Source organism: Pseudophryne corroboree, chromosome 2 (genome assembly GCF_028390025.1).
Source record: "Pseudophryne corroboree isolate aPseCor3 chromosome 2, aPseCor3.hap2, whole genome shotgun sequence".
Taxonomy (NCBI): domain Eukaryota; kingdom Metazoa; phylum Chordata; class Amphibia; order Anura; family Myobatrachidae; genus Pseudophryne; species Pseudophryne corroboree.
Genome location: NC_086445.1, coordinates 58641318 through 58659722, shown reverse-complemented (window position 1 = coordinate 58659722; position 18405 = coordinate 58641318). Strand labels below are relative to the sequence as shown.

At 47.8% G+C, this 18405-nt stretch overlaps 1 protein-coding gene across 1 annotated transcript in view; it reads left to right on the top strand.

Moving 5' to 3' along the window:
- Window positions 1-18405, top strand: part of DLG2 (discs large MAGUK scaffold protein 2) — a 1975700-nt gene that overhangs the window by 1767128 nt on the left and 190167 nt on the right. Inside the window, exon 14 of the mRNA XM_063950647.1 lies at window positions 15823-15937. Coding sequence (XP_063806717.1) covers window positions 15823-15937 — 115 coding nt within the window. The remainder of the gene's footprint in view (window positions 1-15822; window positions 15938-18405) is intronic.

The window sequence follows — 18405 nt, the reverse complement described above, 5'->3', positions numbered from 1 at the left end:
CTGCGCTATCTCTCTCCTATCTGCTATCTCTCTCCCCCTATCTGCTATCTCTCTCTCCCCCCCATCTGCTATCTCTCCCCCATCTGCTATCTCTACCCCATCTGTTATCTCTCCCCCTGTTATCTCTCCCACCTATCTGCTATCTCTCTCCCCATCTTCTATCTCTCTCCCCATCTGCTATCTCTCTCCCCATCTGCTATCTCTCCCCATCTGCTATCTCTCCCCCATCTGCTCTCTCCCCCTATCTGTTATCTCTCTCGCCTATCTGTTATCTCTCCCCCTATCTGTTATCTCTCCCACCTATCTGCTATCTCTCTCCCCATCTGCTATCTCTCTCCCCATCTGCTATCTCTCCCCATCTGCTATCTCTCTCCTCCTATCTGCTATCTCTCCCCTATCTGCTATCTCTCGCCTCCTATCTGCTATCTCTCCCCATCTGCTATCTCTCTCCTCCTATCTGCTATCTCTCCCCTATCTGCTATCTCTCGCCTCCTATCTGCTAACTCTCCCCCCATCTGCTATCTCTCCCCCATCTGCTATCTCTCCCCCTATCTGTTATCTCTCCCCCTATCTGTTATCTCTCCCACCTATCTGCTATCTCTCCCCCATCTGCTATCTCTCCTCCTATCTGTTATCTCTCCCACCTATCTGCTATCTCTCTCCCCATCTGCTATCTCTCCCCCCATCTGTTATCTCTCCCCCTATCTGTTATCTCTCCCACCTATCTGCTATCTCTCCCCCATCTGCTCTCTCCCCATCTGCTATCTCTCCCCCATCTGTTAGCTCTCCCACCTATCCGCTATCTCTCTCCCCATCTGCTATCTCTCCCCCTATCTGTTATCTCTCCCCCTATCTGTTATCTCTCCCACCTATCTGCTATCTCTCCCCCATCTGCTCTCTCCCCATCTGCTATCTCTCCCCCATCTGTTAGCTCTCCCACCTATCTGCTATCTCTCTCCCCAACTGCTATCTCTCCCACCTATCTGCTCTCTCTCCCCATCTGCTCTCTCCCCCCCTATCTGCTATCTCTCCCCCCATCTGCTCTCTCTCCCACCTATCTGCTATCTCTCCCCCTATCTGCTCTCTCTCCTATCTGCTATCTCTCCCCCATCTGTTATCTCTCCCCCTATCTGCTATCTCTCACCTATCTGTTATCTCTCCCCCTATCTGTTATCTCTCCCACCTATCTGCGCTATCTCCCACCTATCTGTTATCTCTACCCCCTATCTGTTATCTCTCCCCCTATCTGTTATCTCTCTCACCTATCTGTTATCTCTCCCCCTATCTGTTATCTCTCCCCCTATCTGTTATCTCTCTCACCTATCTGCTCTCTCTCCCACCTATCTGCTCTCTCTCCCACCTATCTGCTCTCTCTCCTATCTGCTATCTCTCCCCCATCTGCTATCTCTGACCTATCTGTTATCTCTCCCCCTATCTGTTATCTCTCCCCCTATCTGTTATCTCTCCCACCTATCTGCGCTATCTCCCACCTATCTGTTATCTCTCCCCCTATCTGTTATCTCTCTCATCTATCTGTTATCTCTCCCACCTATCTGCTATCTCTCCCCCATCTGCTATCTCTCCCCCCATCTGTTATCTCTCCCCCTATCTGTTATCTCTCTCACCTATCTGTTATCTCTCCCCCTATCTGTTATCTCTCCCCCTATCTGTTATCTCTCCCCCTATCTGTTATCTCTCTCACCTATCTGCTCTCTCTCCCACCTATCTGCTCTCTCTCCCACCTATCTGCTCTCTCTCCTATCTGCTATCTCTCCCCCATCTGCTATCTCTGACCTATCTGTTATCTCTCCCCCTATCTGTTATCTCTCCCCCTATCTGTTATCTCTCCCACCTATCTGCGCTATCTCCCACCTATCTGTTATCTCTCCCCCTATCTGTTATCTCTCTCACCTATCTGCTATCTCTCCCCCCATCTGCTATCTCTCCCCCATCTGTTATCTCTCCCACCTATCTGCGCTATCTCCCACCTATCTGCTATCTCTCCCCCTCCTATCTGCTATCTCTACCCCCTATCTGCTATCTATCCCCCTATCTGCTCTCTCCCCCTATCTGCCCTCTCCCCCTCCTATCTGCTATCTCTCCCCCCTATCTGCCCTCTCTCCTCTATCTGCTATCTCTCTCCCCTATCTGTTATCTCTCCCCCTATCTGCGCTATCTCTCTCCTATCTGCTATCTCTCTCCCCCTATCTGCTATCTCTCTCTCCCCCCCATCTGCTATCTCTCCCCCATCTGCTATCTCTACCCCATCTGTTATCTCTCCCCCTGTTATCTCTCCCACCTATCTGCTATCTCTCTCCCCATCTTCTATCTCTCTCCCCATCTGCTATCTCTCTCCCCATCTGCTATCTCTCCCCATCTGCTATCTCTCCCCCATCTGCTCTCTCCCCCTATCTGTTATCTCTCCCACCTATCTGCTATCTCTCCCCCATCTGCTATCTCTCCCCCTATCTGTTATCTCTCCCCCTATCTGTTATCTCTCCCACCTATCTGCTATCTCTCCCCCATCTGCTATCTCTCCCCCCATCTGTTATCTCTCCCCCTATCTGTTATCTCTCCCACCTATCTGCTATCTCTCCCCCATCTGCTCTCTCCCCATCTGCTATCTCTCCCCCATCTGTTAGCTCTCCCACCTATCTGCTATCTCTCTCCCCATCTGCTATCTCTCTCCCCAACTGCTATCTCTCCCACCTATCTGCTATCTCTCCCCATCTGCTATCTCTCCCCCCATCTGCTCTCTCTCCCACCTATCTGCTCTCTCTCCTATCTGCTATCTCTCCCCCATCTGTTATCTCTCCCCCCTCTGCTATCTCCCACCTATCTGTTATCTCTCCCCCTATCTGTTATCTCTACCACCTATCTGCTATCTCTCCCCCCATCTGCGCTATCTCCCACCTATCTTTTATCTCTCCCCCTATCTGTTATCTCTCTCATCTATCTGTTATCTCGCCCCCTATCTGTTATCTCTCTCACCTATCTGTTATCTCTCCCCCTATCTGTTATCTCTCCCACCTATCTGCTATCTCTCTCCCCATCTGCTATCTCTCTCCCCATCTGCTATCTCTGTCCCCATCTGCTATCTCTCCCCATCTGCTATCTCTCTCCCCATCTGCTATCTCTCCCCATCTGCTATCTCTCTCCTCCTATCTGCTATCTCTCCCCATCTGCTATCTCTCCCCATCTGCTATCTCTCTCCCCATCTGCTATCTCTCCCCATCTGCTATCTCTCTCCTCCTATCTGCTATCTCTCCCCATCTGCTATCTCTCTCCTCCTATCTGCTTTCTCTCCTCCTATCTGCTATCTCTCGCCTCCTATCTGCTATCTCTCGCCTCCTATCTGCTAACTCTCCCCCCATCTGCTATCTCTCCCCCATCTGCTATCTCTCCTCCTATCTGTTATCTCTCCCACCTATCTGCTATCTCTCTCCCCATCTGCTATCTCTCCCCCCATCTGTTATCTCTCCCCCTATCTGTTATCTCTCCCACCTATCTGCTATCTCTCCCCCATCTGCTCTCTCCCCATCTGCTATCTCTCCCCCATCTGTTATCTCTCCCCCCATCTGCTATCTCCCACCTATCTGTTATCTCTCCCCCTATCTGTTATCTCTCTCATCTATCTGTTATCTCTCCCCCTATCTGTTATCTCTCCCACCTATCTGCTATCTCTCTCCCCATCTGCTATCTCTCTCCCCATCTGCTATCTCTGTCCCCATCTGCTATCTCTCCCCATCTGCTATCTCTCTCCCCATCTGCTATCTCTCCCCATCTGCTATCTCTCTCCCCATCTGCTATCTCTCCCCATCTGCTATCTCTCTCCTCCTATCTGCTATCTCTCCCCATCTGCTATCTCTCCCCTTCTGCTATCTCTCCCCCCATCTGTTATCTCTCCCCCTATCTGTTATCTCTCCCACCTATCTGCTATCTCTCCCCCATCTGCTCTCTCCCCATCTGCTATCTCTCCCCCATCTGTTAGCTCTCCCACCTATCTGCTATCTCTCTCCCCATCTGCTATCTCTCTCCCCATCTGCTATCTCTCCCCCATCTGTTAGCTCTCCCACCTATCTGCTATCTCTCTCCCCAACTGCTATCTCTCCCACCTATCTGCTATCTCTCTCCCCAACTGCTATCTCTCCCACCTATCTGCTATCTTTCCCCATCTGCTCTCTCTCCCCCTATCTGCTATCTCCCCCCCATCTGCTCTCTCTCCCACCTATCTGCTCTCTCTCCTATCTGCTATCTCTCCCCCATCTGTTATCTCTCCCCCATCTGCTATCTCTCCCCCATCTGCTATCTCTCCCACCTATCTGTTATCTCTCCCCCATCTGTTATCTCTCCCCCATCTGTTATCTCTCCCCCATCTGCTATCTCTCCCACCTATCTGCGCTATCTCCCACCTATCTGTTATCTCTCCCCCTATCTGTTATCTCTCCCACCTATCTGCGCTATCTCCCACCTATCTGCTATCTCCCCTGTCTGTTATCTCTCCCCCATCTGTTATCTCTCCCACATATTCTGCTCTCTCTCCTATCTGCTATCTCTCCCCCCATCTGCTATCTCCCACCTATCTGTTATCTCTCCCATATCTGTTATCTCTCCCCCTATCTGTTATCTCTCCCCCTATCTGCTATCTCTACCCCCTATCTATTATCTATCCCCCTATCTGCTCTCTCCCCATATCTGCTCTCTCTCCCCCCTATCTGCTATCTCTCCTCTATCTGCTATCTCTCTCCTATCTGCTCCCTCTCCCCCCTATCTGCTATCTTTCCCCCTGTCTGCTCTACCTCTACCCCTATCTGCTCACTCTCTCTCACCCTATCTGCTCTCTTCCCTCATTTGCTGTGTCTCTCCCCTATCTGCTCTCTCCCCATCTGCTGTCTCTCTCCACCCTATCTGCTCTCTCTCTCACCCTATCTGTTCTCTTCCCTCATCTGCTGTCTCTCTCCCCTATCTGTTCTCTTCCCTCATCTGCTGTCTCTCTCCCCTATCTGTTCTCTTCCCTCATCTGCTGTCTCTCTCACCCTATCTGTTCTCTTTCCTCATCTGCTGTCTGTCTCACCCTATCTGTTCTCTTCCCTCATTTGCTGTCTCTCTCCCCTATCTGCTCTCCCCCATCTGCTGTCTCTCTCCACCCTATCTGCTCTCTCTCTCACCCTATCTGTTCTCTTCCCTCATCTGCTGTCTCTCTCCCCTATCTGTCCTCTCCCCCATCTGCTGTCTCTCTCCACCCTATCTGCTATGTCTCTCCCTATATCTGCTCTCTCCGCCGTCTGCTCTACCTCTCGCCCTATCTGCTCTGTCTCTCTCCTCATCTACTGTATTTTGTCTCTCTCATCCTATCTGCTACAGTGTACAGTATCTCCCCTGTCCGCTCTCTCCTCCTGTTTCTTCCCTCCCCATCTGATCTCTCTCTCTCTCTCTCTGAGGTATATTTATGAAGCGGTGAAAGACTCTACAACTGCTTCTCCCTATGTAACAAAGGGTTAATGTTGGAGAGACTTATTTCTCTGGCCTTCCCCACTTTGTGCTCTTTACCTCTGTCCCCACAGACCGAGATAGCGGCTGAACTCTGCTTAATAAGCATTTCCCCCTCTAGGCAGCATGGTCTTGAGACGGCATTGCCGATATCTTGCCTATAGTCGGCACTGGGGATCAGTGAAGTCCCTTCAGCTTTGCTGGACCCTCCCTGGTTTACACCGCTAGTCACTTGCCCTTTCCTGATCTGGAAGGTGTGTGCCCTGCTCTTCCAGAAAGACTCTGGGAGTATCCCGGTGCAACCGGGAAAGTGGACAATTATGGGAAAATTGGTTTTTATTTTTACAACCATTTTCATGCACTTTCCTTACATTAGAAACTCAACATTTTACAGCCATTATCTGAAGGAATACATAGATTGTCTGTCGCTGCTGTGCACCTTGCTGGCAATTACAAAAAGCCAATAAATAAAGTCAGTCCTGGTTACCTTGGTTATCTACAGTATTACTGGAAGAAGAGTCATAAAACAGGGAGTTTGTGCTGGGCAGAGTTTTGCTCTAGAACCTGGACGGAGAATATAAATTCAGCATATTTATAATTGTTACAGTTCTTGTTTTAGTAATACTTTATGGATTCCAAAGTACTGTCCATAAGGGTCTCATTTACAGCTGAACACATTTGCGCACAATCATACGCAGAGAAAGAATGCACAAAAAATTATATACTGCAAGTGATTGTATTAAGCTGAATTCATATGTAGAGTTCCAGGTGGGGAGATGCAGGTGTCCATCGTAGGGGGTGGGGAGATGCAGGTGTCCATAGTAGGGGGTGGGGAGATGCAGGTGTCCATAGTAGGGGGTGGGGAGATGCAGGTGTCCATAGTAGGGGGTGGGGAGATGCAGGTGTCCATAGTAGGGGGTGGGGAGATGCAGGTGTCCATAGTAGGGGGTGGGGAGATGCAGGTGTCCATATTAGGGGGTAGGGATATGCAGGTGTCCATAGTAGAGGGTGGGGAGATGCAGGTGTCCATAGTAGGGGGTGGCGAGATGCAGGTGTCCATAGTAGGGGGTGGGGAGATGCAGGTGTCCATAGTAGGGGGTGGAGATATGCAGGTGTCCATAGTAGGGGGTGGGGAGATGCAGGTGTCCATAGTAGGGGGTGGGGAGGTGCAGGTGTCCATAGTAGAGGGTGGGGAGATGCAGGTGTCCATAGTAGGGGGTGGGGAGATGCAGGTGTCCATAGTAGGGGGTGGGGAGATTCAGGTGTCCATAGTAGGGGGTGGGGAGATGCAAGTGTCCATAGTAGGGGGTGGGGAGATGCAGGTGTCTATAGTAGGGGGTGGGGAGATGCAGGTGTCCATAGTAGGGGTTGGGGAGATGTAGGTGTCCATAGTAGGGGGTGGGGAGATGCAGGTGTCCATAGTAGGGGGTGGGGAGATGCAGGTGTCCATATTAGGGGGTAGGGATATGCAGGTATCCATAGTAGGGGGTGGGGATATGCAGGTGTCCATATTAGGGGGTGGGGATATGCAGGTGTCCATAGTAGGGGGTGGGGAGATGTAGGTGTCCATAGTAGGGGGTGGGGAGATGCAGGTGTCCATAGTAGGGGGTGGGGAGATGCAGGTGTCCATAGTAGGGGGTGGAGAGATGCAGGTGTCCATAGTAGGGGGTGGGGAGATGCAGGTGTCCATAGTAGGGGGTGGGGAGATGCAGGTGTCCATAGTAGGAGGTGGGGAGATGCAGGTGTCCATAGTAGGGGGTGGGGAGATGCAAGTGTCCATAGTAGGGGGTGAGGAGATGCAGATGTCCATAGTAGGGGTTGGGGAGATGCAGGTGTCCATAGTAGGGGGTTGGGAGATGCAGGTATCCATAGTAGGGGGGCCGGGCATGGCATATCATGTCATGGCCTCTGAGGTGCAATGCCGCAAATCAGGCCATCATGTCAAATGACCCATTATTCCCATCACTAAGATTTGTGCAGGATGCAGGTGTCTGACCAGGTCTCCTGGGTTTACAGTGGACCCCCCAAATTCGGGAGTCATATGGACATACTGGGATAGTAGGCACAGAGGCGCCAAGAGTGGCGGGGGTGGGGGTGGGGGGGTAGCGTCTAGTTTCCCTTCGTGGAGAGGACCTTTCCTTTAAGCCCCTAGGTCCGTGTCACAAACTATTTAACGTAGTACACTAATTGGGATTGTTTGTGGCAGAAAAGTGACAAAAGACCCCCCCAAAAAATTGTGTCTAACTTTTTTGTCCATTTTCTTGTCGACCTTTTGGACCCTATCGACCTTTTCAGCCTGTTGACTTTTCCTACTGTCTACCTATTATATGTCGACCTTTTGATCCTGTTGACTAATAGCATGTCTACCATTAGTGGTAGAGCCAGGGGCGGATTTAGGGGTCAGGCCGCCCATAGGTACATTGTTGGCTGCCCTCCCATCATGTCACTGCCACCTTCATTTTGGGGTCAGTCCGGATGCCTTTAGACCACCAAAGTAGCCAACCTCACCCTACTACCAGATACCGGACCAAAATTTGCTGCCCTTTTTCCCACTGGGATAAGGTCATTAGGTTGACCATTATTGGTCAACATGGTCACTAGGTCAACATGTACTAGGTCGACCTTGAAAAAGGTCGACATGCGTTTTTCACATTTTTTTTTTCATTTTTTGAACTTTTTCATACTTTACGATCCACGTGGACTACGATTGGGAATAGTAACCTGTGCCGAGCGCAGCGGTAGCGCAGCGAGGCACCTTGCCCGAAGTTCGCTAGCCATGCGAGGAGACACGGTAGACTAATTGGGGTTCCCCGTCACTTTCCAAAGAAAACGACACCAAAAAAAAGTTTAAAAAAAACTCATGTCGACCTTTTTCCATGTCAACCTTGCTCATGTCGACCCAATGCATATCGACCAATAGTGGTCGACCTAATGACTGTTGACCTAAGTGTGGTTGTCCTACTGACCCATACCTGTCCCACTCCTGTAAGCTGCAAAATAAGTCGTAATGACAAAAAAAAGGATCGCCTGGCCTCATCAGCCTGCTGTGCCACGCTCCCCAGCAAGTGTTGCCCCTAGGCACATGCCTCATTTGCCTAGTGAGAAATCCACCACTGGGTAGACCTATTGACTGTAGACCTTCTTAGTGTATATCTAATAATCCGCACCCCTATAAATTCATGTTTAAAAGAGAGGACACCACTTTCTAAGGCTGTGGCTTCTTAGCAGCTTTTGGTGGTCATTCCGATTTGAACGCAGCCAGCAACTTTTTGCTGCTGCTGTGATCAACTAGTCCACGCCTATGGGGAGTGTATGTTAGCTTAGCAGGGCTGCGATCGCTTGTGAAGCCCTGCTAAGCTAAAAAAATTTCAAGCAGAACAAGACCAGCCCTGGACATACTTACCCTGTGCCACGATCTCTGCGATGCTGGAGCCGGCTTTGACGTCAGACATCCGCCCTCCGTTCTTCTGGACACGCCTGCGTTTTCCTTACCACTCCCCAAAAATGGCTGCCAACGGTTCGGATCCGCCCAGGAACGCCTTCTTCTTGACAATCTTCTTTGCGGTCGGCTCTGCGACCGCTTCCATCGTAGGACGCGCCATGTCGCCGGGCAACGTCACGTACGCGCAGTGCGGCCACCGCGCATGTGCATTAGGGAACCGTTCGCACCGCAGCGATAAACCGATGTGTGCGAACGGGTCGGAATGACCCCCATTGTCTGGTAATCACCTGTAATAACCAGATAATAATACAGATTAATAATGGGAAACCTATTATGCAGGGCACGGGGGGGCGCATTTATTAATTAATGTGGTCTGCCTCTGCAAATAAAGATTTTTCATTGACGCAATTCGCATTATTTCTTTTAAATGAAAACTAGGTGAATGAATGCAGAAGCAGGGAACACACATTTTTTCTTTATGGTATTAAAAAATATATCATTAGTTTGTAAATCACTTTCTTGCAATTTCATAAAAAAACAAAAATCACGCTTTGGTTCCACTTTATCAGGTGAAATAAAACTACTATTGATGTTTTCTGAAAATTTTAAGACTTCCAAAAAAACAACAACCCACTGATCTAGAGAAAAAGATTCTCTCTCAGCGATAGCTTAATCCATTATTAAACAAGCTCTGAAGCCGAGATCAGAGGCAGGATCAATATCCTGCAGAGTAGCAGGACCATATAACACATCGGAAAGCAGTGGTCAGGTGTATCCACATGCATCCACGTTAATCTCAGGCACATTGGGGGTCATTCCGAGATGATCGCTCGCTAACTACTTTTAGCAGCCGTGCAAACGCATAGTCGCCGCCCACGGGGGAGTGTATTTTCGCTTTGCAAGTGTGCGAACGCGTGTGAAGCCGAGCAGGACGAAAAAGTTTTGTGCAGTTTCTGAGTAGCTCTGGACTTACTCAGCCGCTGCGATAACTTCAGCCTGACCGGTCCCGGAATTGACGTCAGACACCCGCCCTGCAAACGCCTGGACACGCCTGTTTTTCCAAACACTCCCAGAAAACGGTCAGTTGACACCCATAAACGCCTTCTTCCTGTCAATCTCCTTGCGATCGGCTGTGCGAATGGAATTTTCGCAAAATCCATCGCCCAGCACGATCCCCTTTGTACCTGTACGACGCGCCTGCACATTGTGGTGCATATGCATGCGCAGTTTTGACGGTTTTTTACCTGATCGCTGGTCTGCGAAAATCAGCAGCGAGCGATCAACTGGGAATGACCCCAATAAAGTAATATGACGGCGCACATGCTCCAACCAGCGTATTGCAATAATATGGCCTGATTCAGGAACCCTCTCCCTGAGGCCCAGATTTATCAAGCCTTGGAGAGTAATAATTAGCACAGTAATAAACTACCAGCCAATCAGCTCTTATTAACACAGCCTGTAACATGGCAGTTAGGCGCTGGTTAGTTGGTACTTTATCTCCGTGCATTTTATCACTCTCCAAGGCTGAATAAATCTGGGCCTTAACGTGATGTATTGGAGTGACACTTCATTCTTTATTGCCACAATAAGAAGTGTGAATTATCAGGACCAATTCCCGATTGTTAATAGCGTATCTCTAGGTCGACAGTGTCTAGGTCGACCACCATTAGTTGACAGTAAGTAGGTCAACATGGTTTCTAGGTCGACAGGGACTCTAGGTCGACATGTTCTAGGTCGACATGACAAAAGGTCGCTATGAGCCTTTAACTTTTTTATTATTTTTTAAAACTTTTTCATACTTTACGATCCACGTGGACTACAATTGGGACGAAGTGAAGCGAGCCATACGAGGGGACACGGTGCACTAATTGGGGTTCCCAGTCACTGTATGGAGAAAACTACACCCAAAAAAAGTGAAAAACTCATGTCGACCTAGTACATGTCGACCTAGAGTCCCTGTCGACCTAGAACCCATGTTGACCTACTTACTGATAACCAATAGTGGTCGAGCTAGACACTGTCGACCTAACTCTTGTCGACCCTCCATACCACACCCAGTTAATAGCTATGCCCCTCATTCATTCAGTTCTTTAGCAAACATGGGGACTGTGGGGGTCATTCCGAGTTGATCGCTAGCTGCATTTGTTCGCAGTGCAGCGATCAGGCTAAAAAATGGCAGTTCTGCGCATGCGTTTGCGGCGCAATGCGCACGCGCGACGTACTGGCACAACGAACGATGCCGTTTTGCACAGGGTCTAGCGAAGCTTTTCAGTCACACTGGTTGCTGCAGAGTGATTGACATGAAGTGGGCGTTTCTGGGTGTCAACTGACCGTTTTCAGGGCGTGTGCAGGAAAATGCAGGCGTGTCAGGAAAAATGCAGGCGTGGCTGGGCGAACGCTGGGCGGGTGTGTGACGTCAAATCCGGAACTGAACAGTCTGAAGTGATCGCAAGTGCTGAGTAGGTTTTGAGCTACTCTGAAACTACACAAAAAATGTTTGCAGGCGCTCTGCGATACAACCGCTCGCACTTCTGCAAAGCTAAAATACACTCCCAGTGGGCGGCGGCATAGCATTTGCACGGCTGCCAAAAACTGCTAGCGAGCGATCAACTCGGAATGACCCCCTGTGTATGTAATGTGGACCTAATTCTTCTGGAAGTGTTTGCACCGAGCGGTATAATGGTCTACCAATGGTATGGGAAGTCACAAAAAATAAAATACTTTAGCAAATTATTTGACAAAAGAGAATTATTGAGGCAATATGTGTTGACATGAGTTTGCTACTTGATGATGGTAAGAAGTAGAGTAAAAATATACACCAGTGATTTTACCAAATGCACTAAACAGCCCAGGGCTTAACCAGTGGTGTGGTTTATTCAGCAGTAGTATGTTTGTACCATCGTACTCACTGTTACATACACTTAGGGGCCGAATTATCACATAAGGTAATAAAATTGTCCAAACTCGCAGTGCGATTATTGATGACATGGCATGGATGTATCACTAATCGCATTCAGGGACAGAGCTTGTGAGAAAGCTCTGTCCCTGCGGTGAAAAATACCCCGTTTGTGTGCTCCACATGCACAGCCATCCGACATCGCTACCACCAGTGCCCCCCTCCCTGTTGCGATGACCCCCCCCCCTTGCACCGCGCCCCCCCATACCGCCCATCATACTCAACAGCAGTAATCAGTGCTCCGGTGCGAGCTGCCGGTCATTGTGACCTCCGGTACTGTAAAGTGAGCTGCCGCTTTGCAGCATCACTTTACTGCACCGGCGGTCATTGCGGCAGCAGCGGCTATCTGACACACAGAGCTGATCACACTTACGGCTCCCTGCACAGCTTTCTTTGCCTTGGGGCAGAGAAAGCTGTGCAGAAGTATCAAATCCCCTGAAGCTGGCGTAATTATCACGGGACTCACTGCGGTATTTTTTACTTTTTTCCGCTTTGCATGTGCAGTAGAGACCTGATCACAGCGCAGCGAAAATCGGCAGCGTGCGATCAACTCGGAATGACCCCCATTGAGGGGTTATTCTTACCTTATTTTGTTACCAGCAGGATCCTCCTATAACAGGAGTGGGAGTGTTATTTAGGTATGGGCCATCAGGTCGACCACACTTACAGTAGGTCGACAGTCATTAGGTCGACCACTATTGATCGACATGCATTAGGTCGACATGGAAAAAGGTTGACGTGAGTTTTTGTCACTTTTTTGGGTGTAGTTTTCTCCGTAAAGTGACCGGGATCCCCAATTAGTGCACCGTGTCCCCTCGCATGGCTCACGAGCTTCGGACAAGGTTACTGTTCCCAATCGTAGTCCACATGGATCATAAAGTATGAAAAAGTGAAAAAAAAGGTGGAAAAATTTGTGAAAAACTCATGTCGACCTAATGACTATGTCGACCTAATACATGTCGACCAATAGCGTTCGACCTAATGACTGTCGACCTAAGTGTGGTCGACCTAATGACCATATCCCTGTTATTTAGTCCTGTTGGAGAAGAAGAGGGACAGCGACGTATGTAACCGTTAGGTGGAAGAAGTCATGTGACGCCATTTCTGTACATAGGGGCTGATTCAGGTTGGATCGCAGTAAGCAATCCAACCGCAAAAATGACAAAAAGGATGAGGGTGCATGCAGAAAATGTAAACGCTTCTGCCTGTCAATTAGGCAGAGGCGTTTTTTTTTCTTTCGTTTTTTTTGGGGGGGGGGGGTCAACGCTCTGTTTCCAAGCGGAGACAGAGCGTTGCGCGGGCTGCGATGAAGAAACGGGGGTGACGACGGGGAAACGGTGGGCGTGACGGGGGTGTGATCAGGGTGGCTGCGTGATGTCACATGCAGCCGCTGCAGTCAGAAAAATGGTGGCGGGTCTCCTGCAGGCTCGACCAGACTGTGCCAGCAGGAGGCTACCCCTGATCAATGGGGGGGGGGGGGGTGCGTCAGCATGCTGGGAGGCCTTGTCCTGCGATGGGCGGCCCCCAGCATGCGATCCAATGGGTTGCAAGTTCTACTACTTAGCAGAATTTGCAATCCAACCTGAATCGGGTTCATAATACAGTATGTCCATGATACGTAGATAGTTCTTGGTTTTACTCAATAATTTGTTTTTTTTATTGCGACTGACTTGACTAGACATTGATAGTTTCTATGCATTTTCCTTATAAGCATTAAGGGGGGAATTCAAATGTTTGAAAAGTCGGTTGGTTGTCTATTTTTTCCTGTCTATTAGATAGGAATAAACAGACACCCAACTGACTTTTCAAACATTTGAATTCCCCCCTAAGAATCTTTATTTGTTTGTATATACGTATTAATCAATTTATGAATAATACAGAATAACGTAATTTAAATATATTCTGCTCAATAACTGGACTTTTCAGTGCACCTTGCAGGCATTTCTTGTTTTTTTTGCTATCTTATGGGCCCAGATTTATCAAAGATTTGAGAGAGATAAAGTGGAGAGAGATCAAGTACCAACCAATCAACTCGTAGCTGCCATGCTACAGACAGTTACCGTAGGAGCTGATTGGTTGGTACTTTATGAGTACAAGGTGAGAACTGGCTGTCTGGGAGGAGGGGTGTGGTTCAAAAGATCTACAGTAAAAAGATAGACAGTCAATAAGTAAACATCAAATGGTCGACATGCAAAAATGTTGACAGGATCAAAAGATTGACATGGAAAATGGAGACAGTAGAAAAGGTCGACAGAGTCAAAAAGTTGACATGAAAATGGTTGATACATGTTTTTTGGGGGGGGTTTTGGTGTCATTTTGTATGGTTCACCATATCAGAGCCATATTGCTTGAAACGTGTCCCCTCGCTGGTTCGTTTCAGTCACCACACTTCGTGCGAGGTTACTATTCCCAATTGTAGACCACGTAGATGGTAAATGATGAAAAAGTTGAAAAAATGTAAAAAAAAACTTGTGTCAACCATATGTGTGTAGACCTTAAGCACTGTCTTCCTTTTATCTGTTGACCTTTTATCTGTTGACCTTTTGACTCTGCCAGCCTTTTGCAAGTCGCCCATTAGGGGTCGATCTTTTTACTGTAGATCTATCACCATCTGGGAGCAGGGGGGGAGTGGTGTGGGAAGGGCTGCGTATTGCTCGGTGTGAGTGCACTACTGATCCCAGCTGTACCAGAGGCAGAGAAGGAACATTTTCTTCTCCATAGGGCTTTGCATACCATTTGCTGAACAGATTAGGAACTTTCACAGAGATGATAGATCCTGTTTGGTATTCATGTAGATGCTAATGTGCTGTTCTTCTGTAGTACATGCAGTGCACTGCAGGACGCTGCACCTTCTGCTGCTGATCCTAATGAGCACAGAACATGCAGGCGCTATCGACTCACTCACGGAACCCAATGCATACTAATGCCACAATACGGTTCCTAATAGTCATTCCATACAGTCTGTGAGAACTGCAGGGGTACATCGTGTGAGACCGCTCTATTCATTATGGTCTCTTGCATATTCCATACACTAACGTGAAGAGTCCTAAGAGAGCTTATAAAAATGGATTTTTCTTTTACTTAGAAATAATTGTTGCCTAAATCGTAAATGATAAAAAATATTTTTTGTCACTCATACATTATAATGAACCGTCCTTGTACACCCTGAAAGGCAGATTTATTCATTTCAGGGTTCCAGATCCGAAAATTATAATTTTTTTATCCCAATTTATCACGATAATACAAAATGTAAGATTGTCTGGATGTATTAATTAACATACACTCGCATGGACAGGGACACCAATAGGAGCCCATCCCTGCCATTTGTTAGAAGTGAAGTAATCATTAAGGTGTCAGTGAGTAATGAACAGTGGCGGTTCCAGAGGTGGGGCTGCAGTGCAGTCCAGAGTTCAAATAGGGGAGCCGCACCAACTGCCAGTGAGACAGCTTGGGATGACCGTTCATGGCAGTTGGTGCGGCTCCCCGATTTGAATTTTGGACTGTGCTGCAGCCCCACCTCTGGAGCCGCCACTTGTGCGCCTGACAGTTGGTGGCAGTTGGTGCAGCTCCCCGATTTGAATTTTGGCCTGCGCTGCAACCCCATCTCTGGAGCCGCCACCTGTGCGTTTGACAGTTGGTGGCAGTTGGTGCAGCTCCCCGATTTGAATTTTGGCCTGCGCTGCAGCCCCACCTTTGAAACCGCCACCTATGCGCCGGATAGTTGATCTGGCAAAAGGGACCTGTTTTGGATCCTGAGGACCAAGGTTGAGAACACTTGTCTGCGTGAGAGGGGTCTATTATTCATTAGACCGTTTTGAATTCTACTTTCTCATGTTACATCAACCTGTATAATTTTTACAGTTTTTCTTTATAGTTACGTCTGGGTCACTTGGGAGACACTTTATAACACTTCTGCTTTCATTTATTTTGACAGAGTACGCTCGATTTGAGGCGAAAATCCATGACCTGCGTGAGCAGATGATGAGTCACAGCATGAGTTCTGGGTCTGGCTCTTTGAAAACAAACCAAAAGCGATCTCTCTACGTAAGGTAAGCGGAGTCTATGGAACACAGCCATGTTTTATAACCTGACCTTAAATCATGAGTGGTAGGAGTTTAATGAGATTGTGGGGCTGATTCTTAGGTGGGAGCAAATCGAGAAGAGCAAGTAACTGCACCGGGGTAAAATCATGCTGCACTGCAGGGGGGCAGATGTAAAGTTTGCTGAGAGATTTAGATGTGAGAGGGGTGTGTCCAAACCATACTTGCCTGCATTCACAGATGCAGATAATATATGATGGGGCAGGGTGGACACTTTGCAACATTAAGCTCCACCCCTTCAGAGAAAAAAACGTCCATGGTGGGGCAGAGGGGCCAACATGCCACAATATTCTGAGAATCAAGTCATAATGGCCCCGCCTCCTCCCCACAGACCACTGTTTTCCGACATTGTCGCCCACTGCCCATTTAATTAGGAAGTGGGCGGGATCTGGGAGGACCACCTACTGCTTCGGGGCTCTGGTGGACTCCTCGCAAATTCTGGAGCTTCCCAGCAGTTGCAGGAGAGTAGTTATGATCTAAACCCAAATCTAAATTGCAGTGTAAAAATAAAGCTCTCCCACACTTTTTGGGCTGCATGCAAAAGCAGACATTATTTGCCCTGCATGCAAAAGAAACTTTACACCTATTTATACCACTTGCATTGCATGGTTTGTCCAGGTACATGACTTGCTTTGCTCAGAAACAGACCCTGCTGTGTGGCTAATATGTAACACGTTACAGATGCTTTGGTTGGAGAGCAGACATTAAGACATCACTAACGCCTGGGGAGCCTGAAAAATAATTTGGATATTGAATGCACTGTTTGTGGTTGGAATTTTTTCACAGATTATACATTATTTTAAGATGATTCCACTCTCCTTCCTCCTGGGCAAACGCAAATCCTCACCATTAGCTTTTATAATTCTATTCCTAATTGTCACCATCCCACTTCTAGTGGATCCCAAGACATGAGCCTGGAGGATATTGCATTATGGGTTAAAACAGCTCTCTGGCCAATGAGGGATTCCATACGCTACAAATAATTATCTTTCTGAGCTCCGTAGGGAAGCACGGACCTTTACTAGCACCATCTTTGAGCCGATACGTGTGACCTCTCCTGCTGTTGGATGTATTATATGCGCATTATACCCCCAGCTAAACGTGCCTATTTTTGAAGTTACTGTAAGTTGCCTTCATGATTAAGTTGGAAATAAGCTATATTTAGAAAAATGCCACACTCACTGTACTATGATGTTTTAGGGAAATTACTAGGCCAAACTGAAACATTTTTACATACAGTAGAAACTTATCACAACTTGCATTGGCTCCACCAACTTTGCCTCCACTGTTTCTCCAGGGATTCTTCAGGCGGTGCCAAGGCATGTTGGCTGCTTGACAAATTGCCTGACTTATCCCATTGTTGAGAAGCTGTTGAATAAGACTACAGATCTAGTTTGTTTTGGCCTTTTTCTTTGTTAGGCTGGAACCTGTCCCTAATCCTGGAATCCAAGTTAGCATATTTGTAGGGAGCATATAACAGTCTGCGTCTTCTCAGGCCGACTGGTCACCGACATGGTACGTAATATAATGGTGGCTATCCTCTGGGACAATAGTAATATCAGTCAGCCATGGGCTGTGTAGCGCTCATGAAGATCTGACGGCACAGAGAGTGATACCTGATTGCTACAGGTGATACGTTTATATCACAGTATAACTGTATGTGGTAGAATGGAAGGAAGTAACCTTCTAAAGACGGGAGAAGAGGAGAAGTTATTAACCAATCAGCTTTTACCATTTTATAGAATATACTTGATAAATGCGAGCTAGGAGCTGATTTAGTTGCCCTAGGCAACTTGTCCGCTCTTCAGAAGGTTTCATAGGTAACGTCTGAGACTGTGCCATTAGACAATGTAATGTTCTAATGTAATGTTTGATGCTTAACTCAAAATGCAAGAGCTATAATGTGATGCAATGTAATTACATGGAAAACCAAGGATACCTGGTAGGTATGGGTTAACCATCAATGATCACTACTGATGGTGTTTATGATGTTTTCAAGATATCAACATTAAGCACCAAAGAGGGACCATCAGTTGTTTGCATTTAAAGATGGACTTGACAAGGGCATAGTGGGCCACCAGTTGAGGTGGGGGAAGGGGGGGGGGGGTTGTTTGGGGGTTCTCTTATCTAAGAATAAGAGGAGCAATATCGAACATTTTACCTTAACAAGACTTTAAAAAAATGCACATCTGTCAATCTGTTTTTTATTTAATGCAAAGTATGAATATTATATTCTTCCGCACTGGCTGTCATGTGGACGCCTGAGAAGGAAAAGGAATGGATGCAGTTTGGGAAACGGAGCTGTTATTGAATTATACAAGTAGTCACCAGCCTGCCATGTCTGCAGGGTGCAGTGAATGTGGGATGTTATTGAATCTTGAACAACTTCGTAAATGATGGACGGAGGGTTTGTGAGC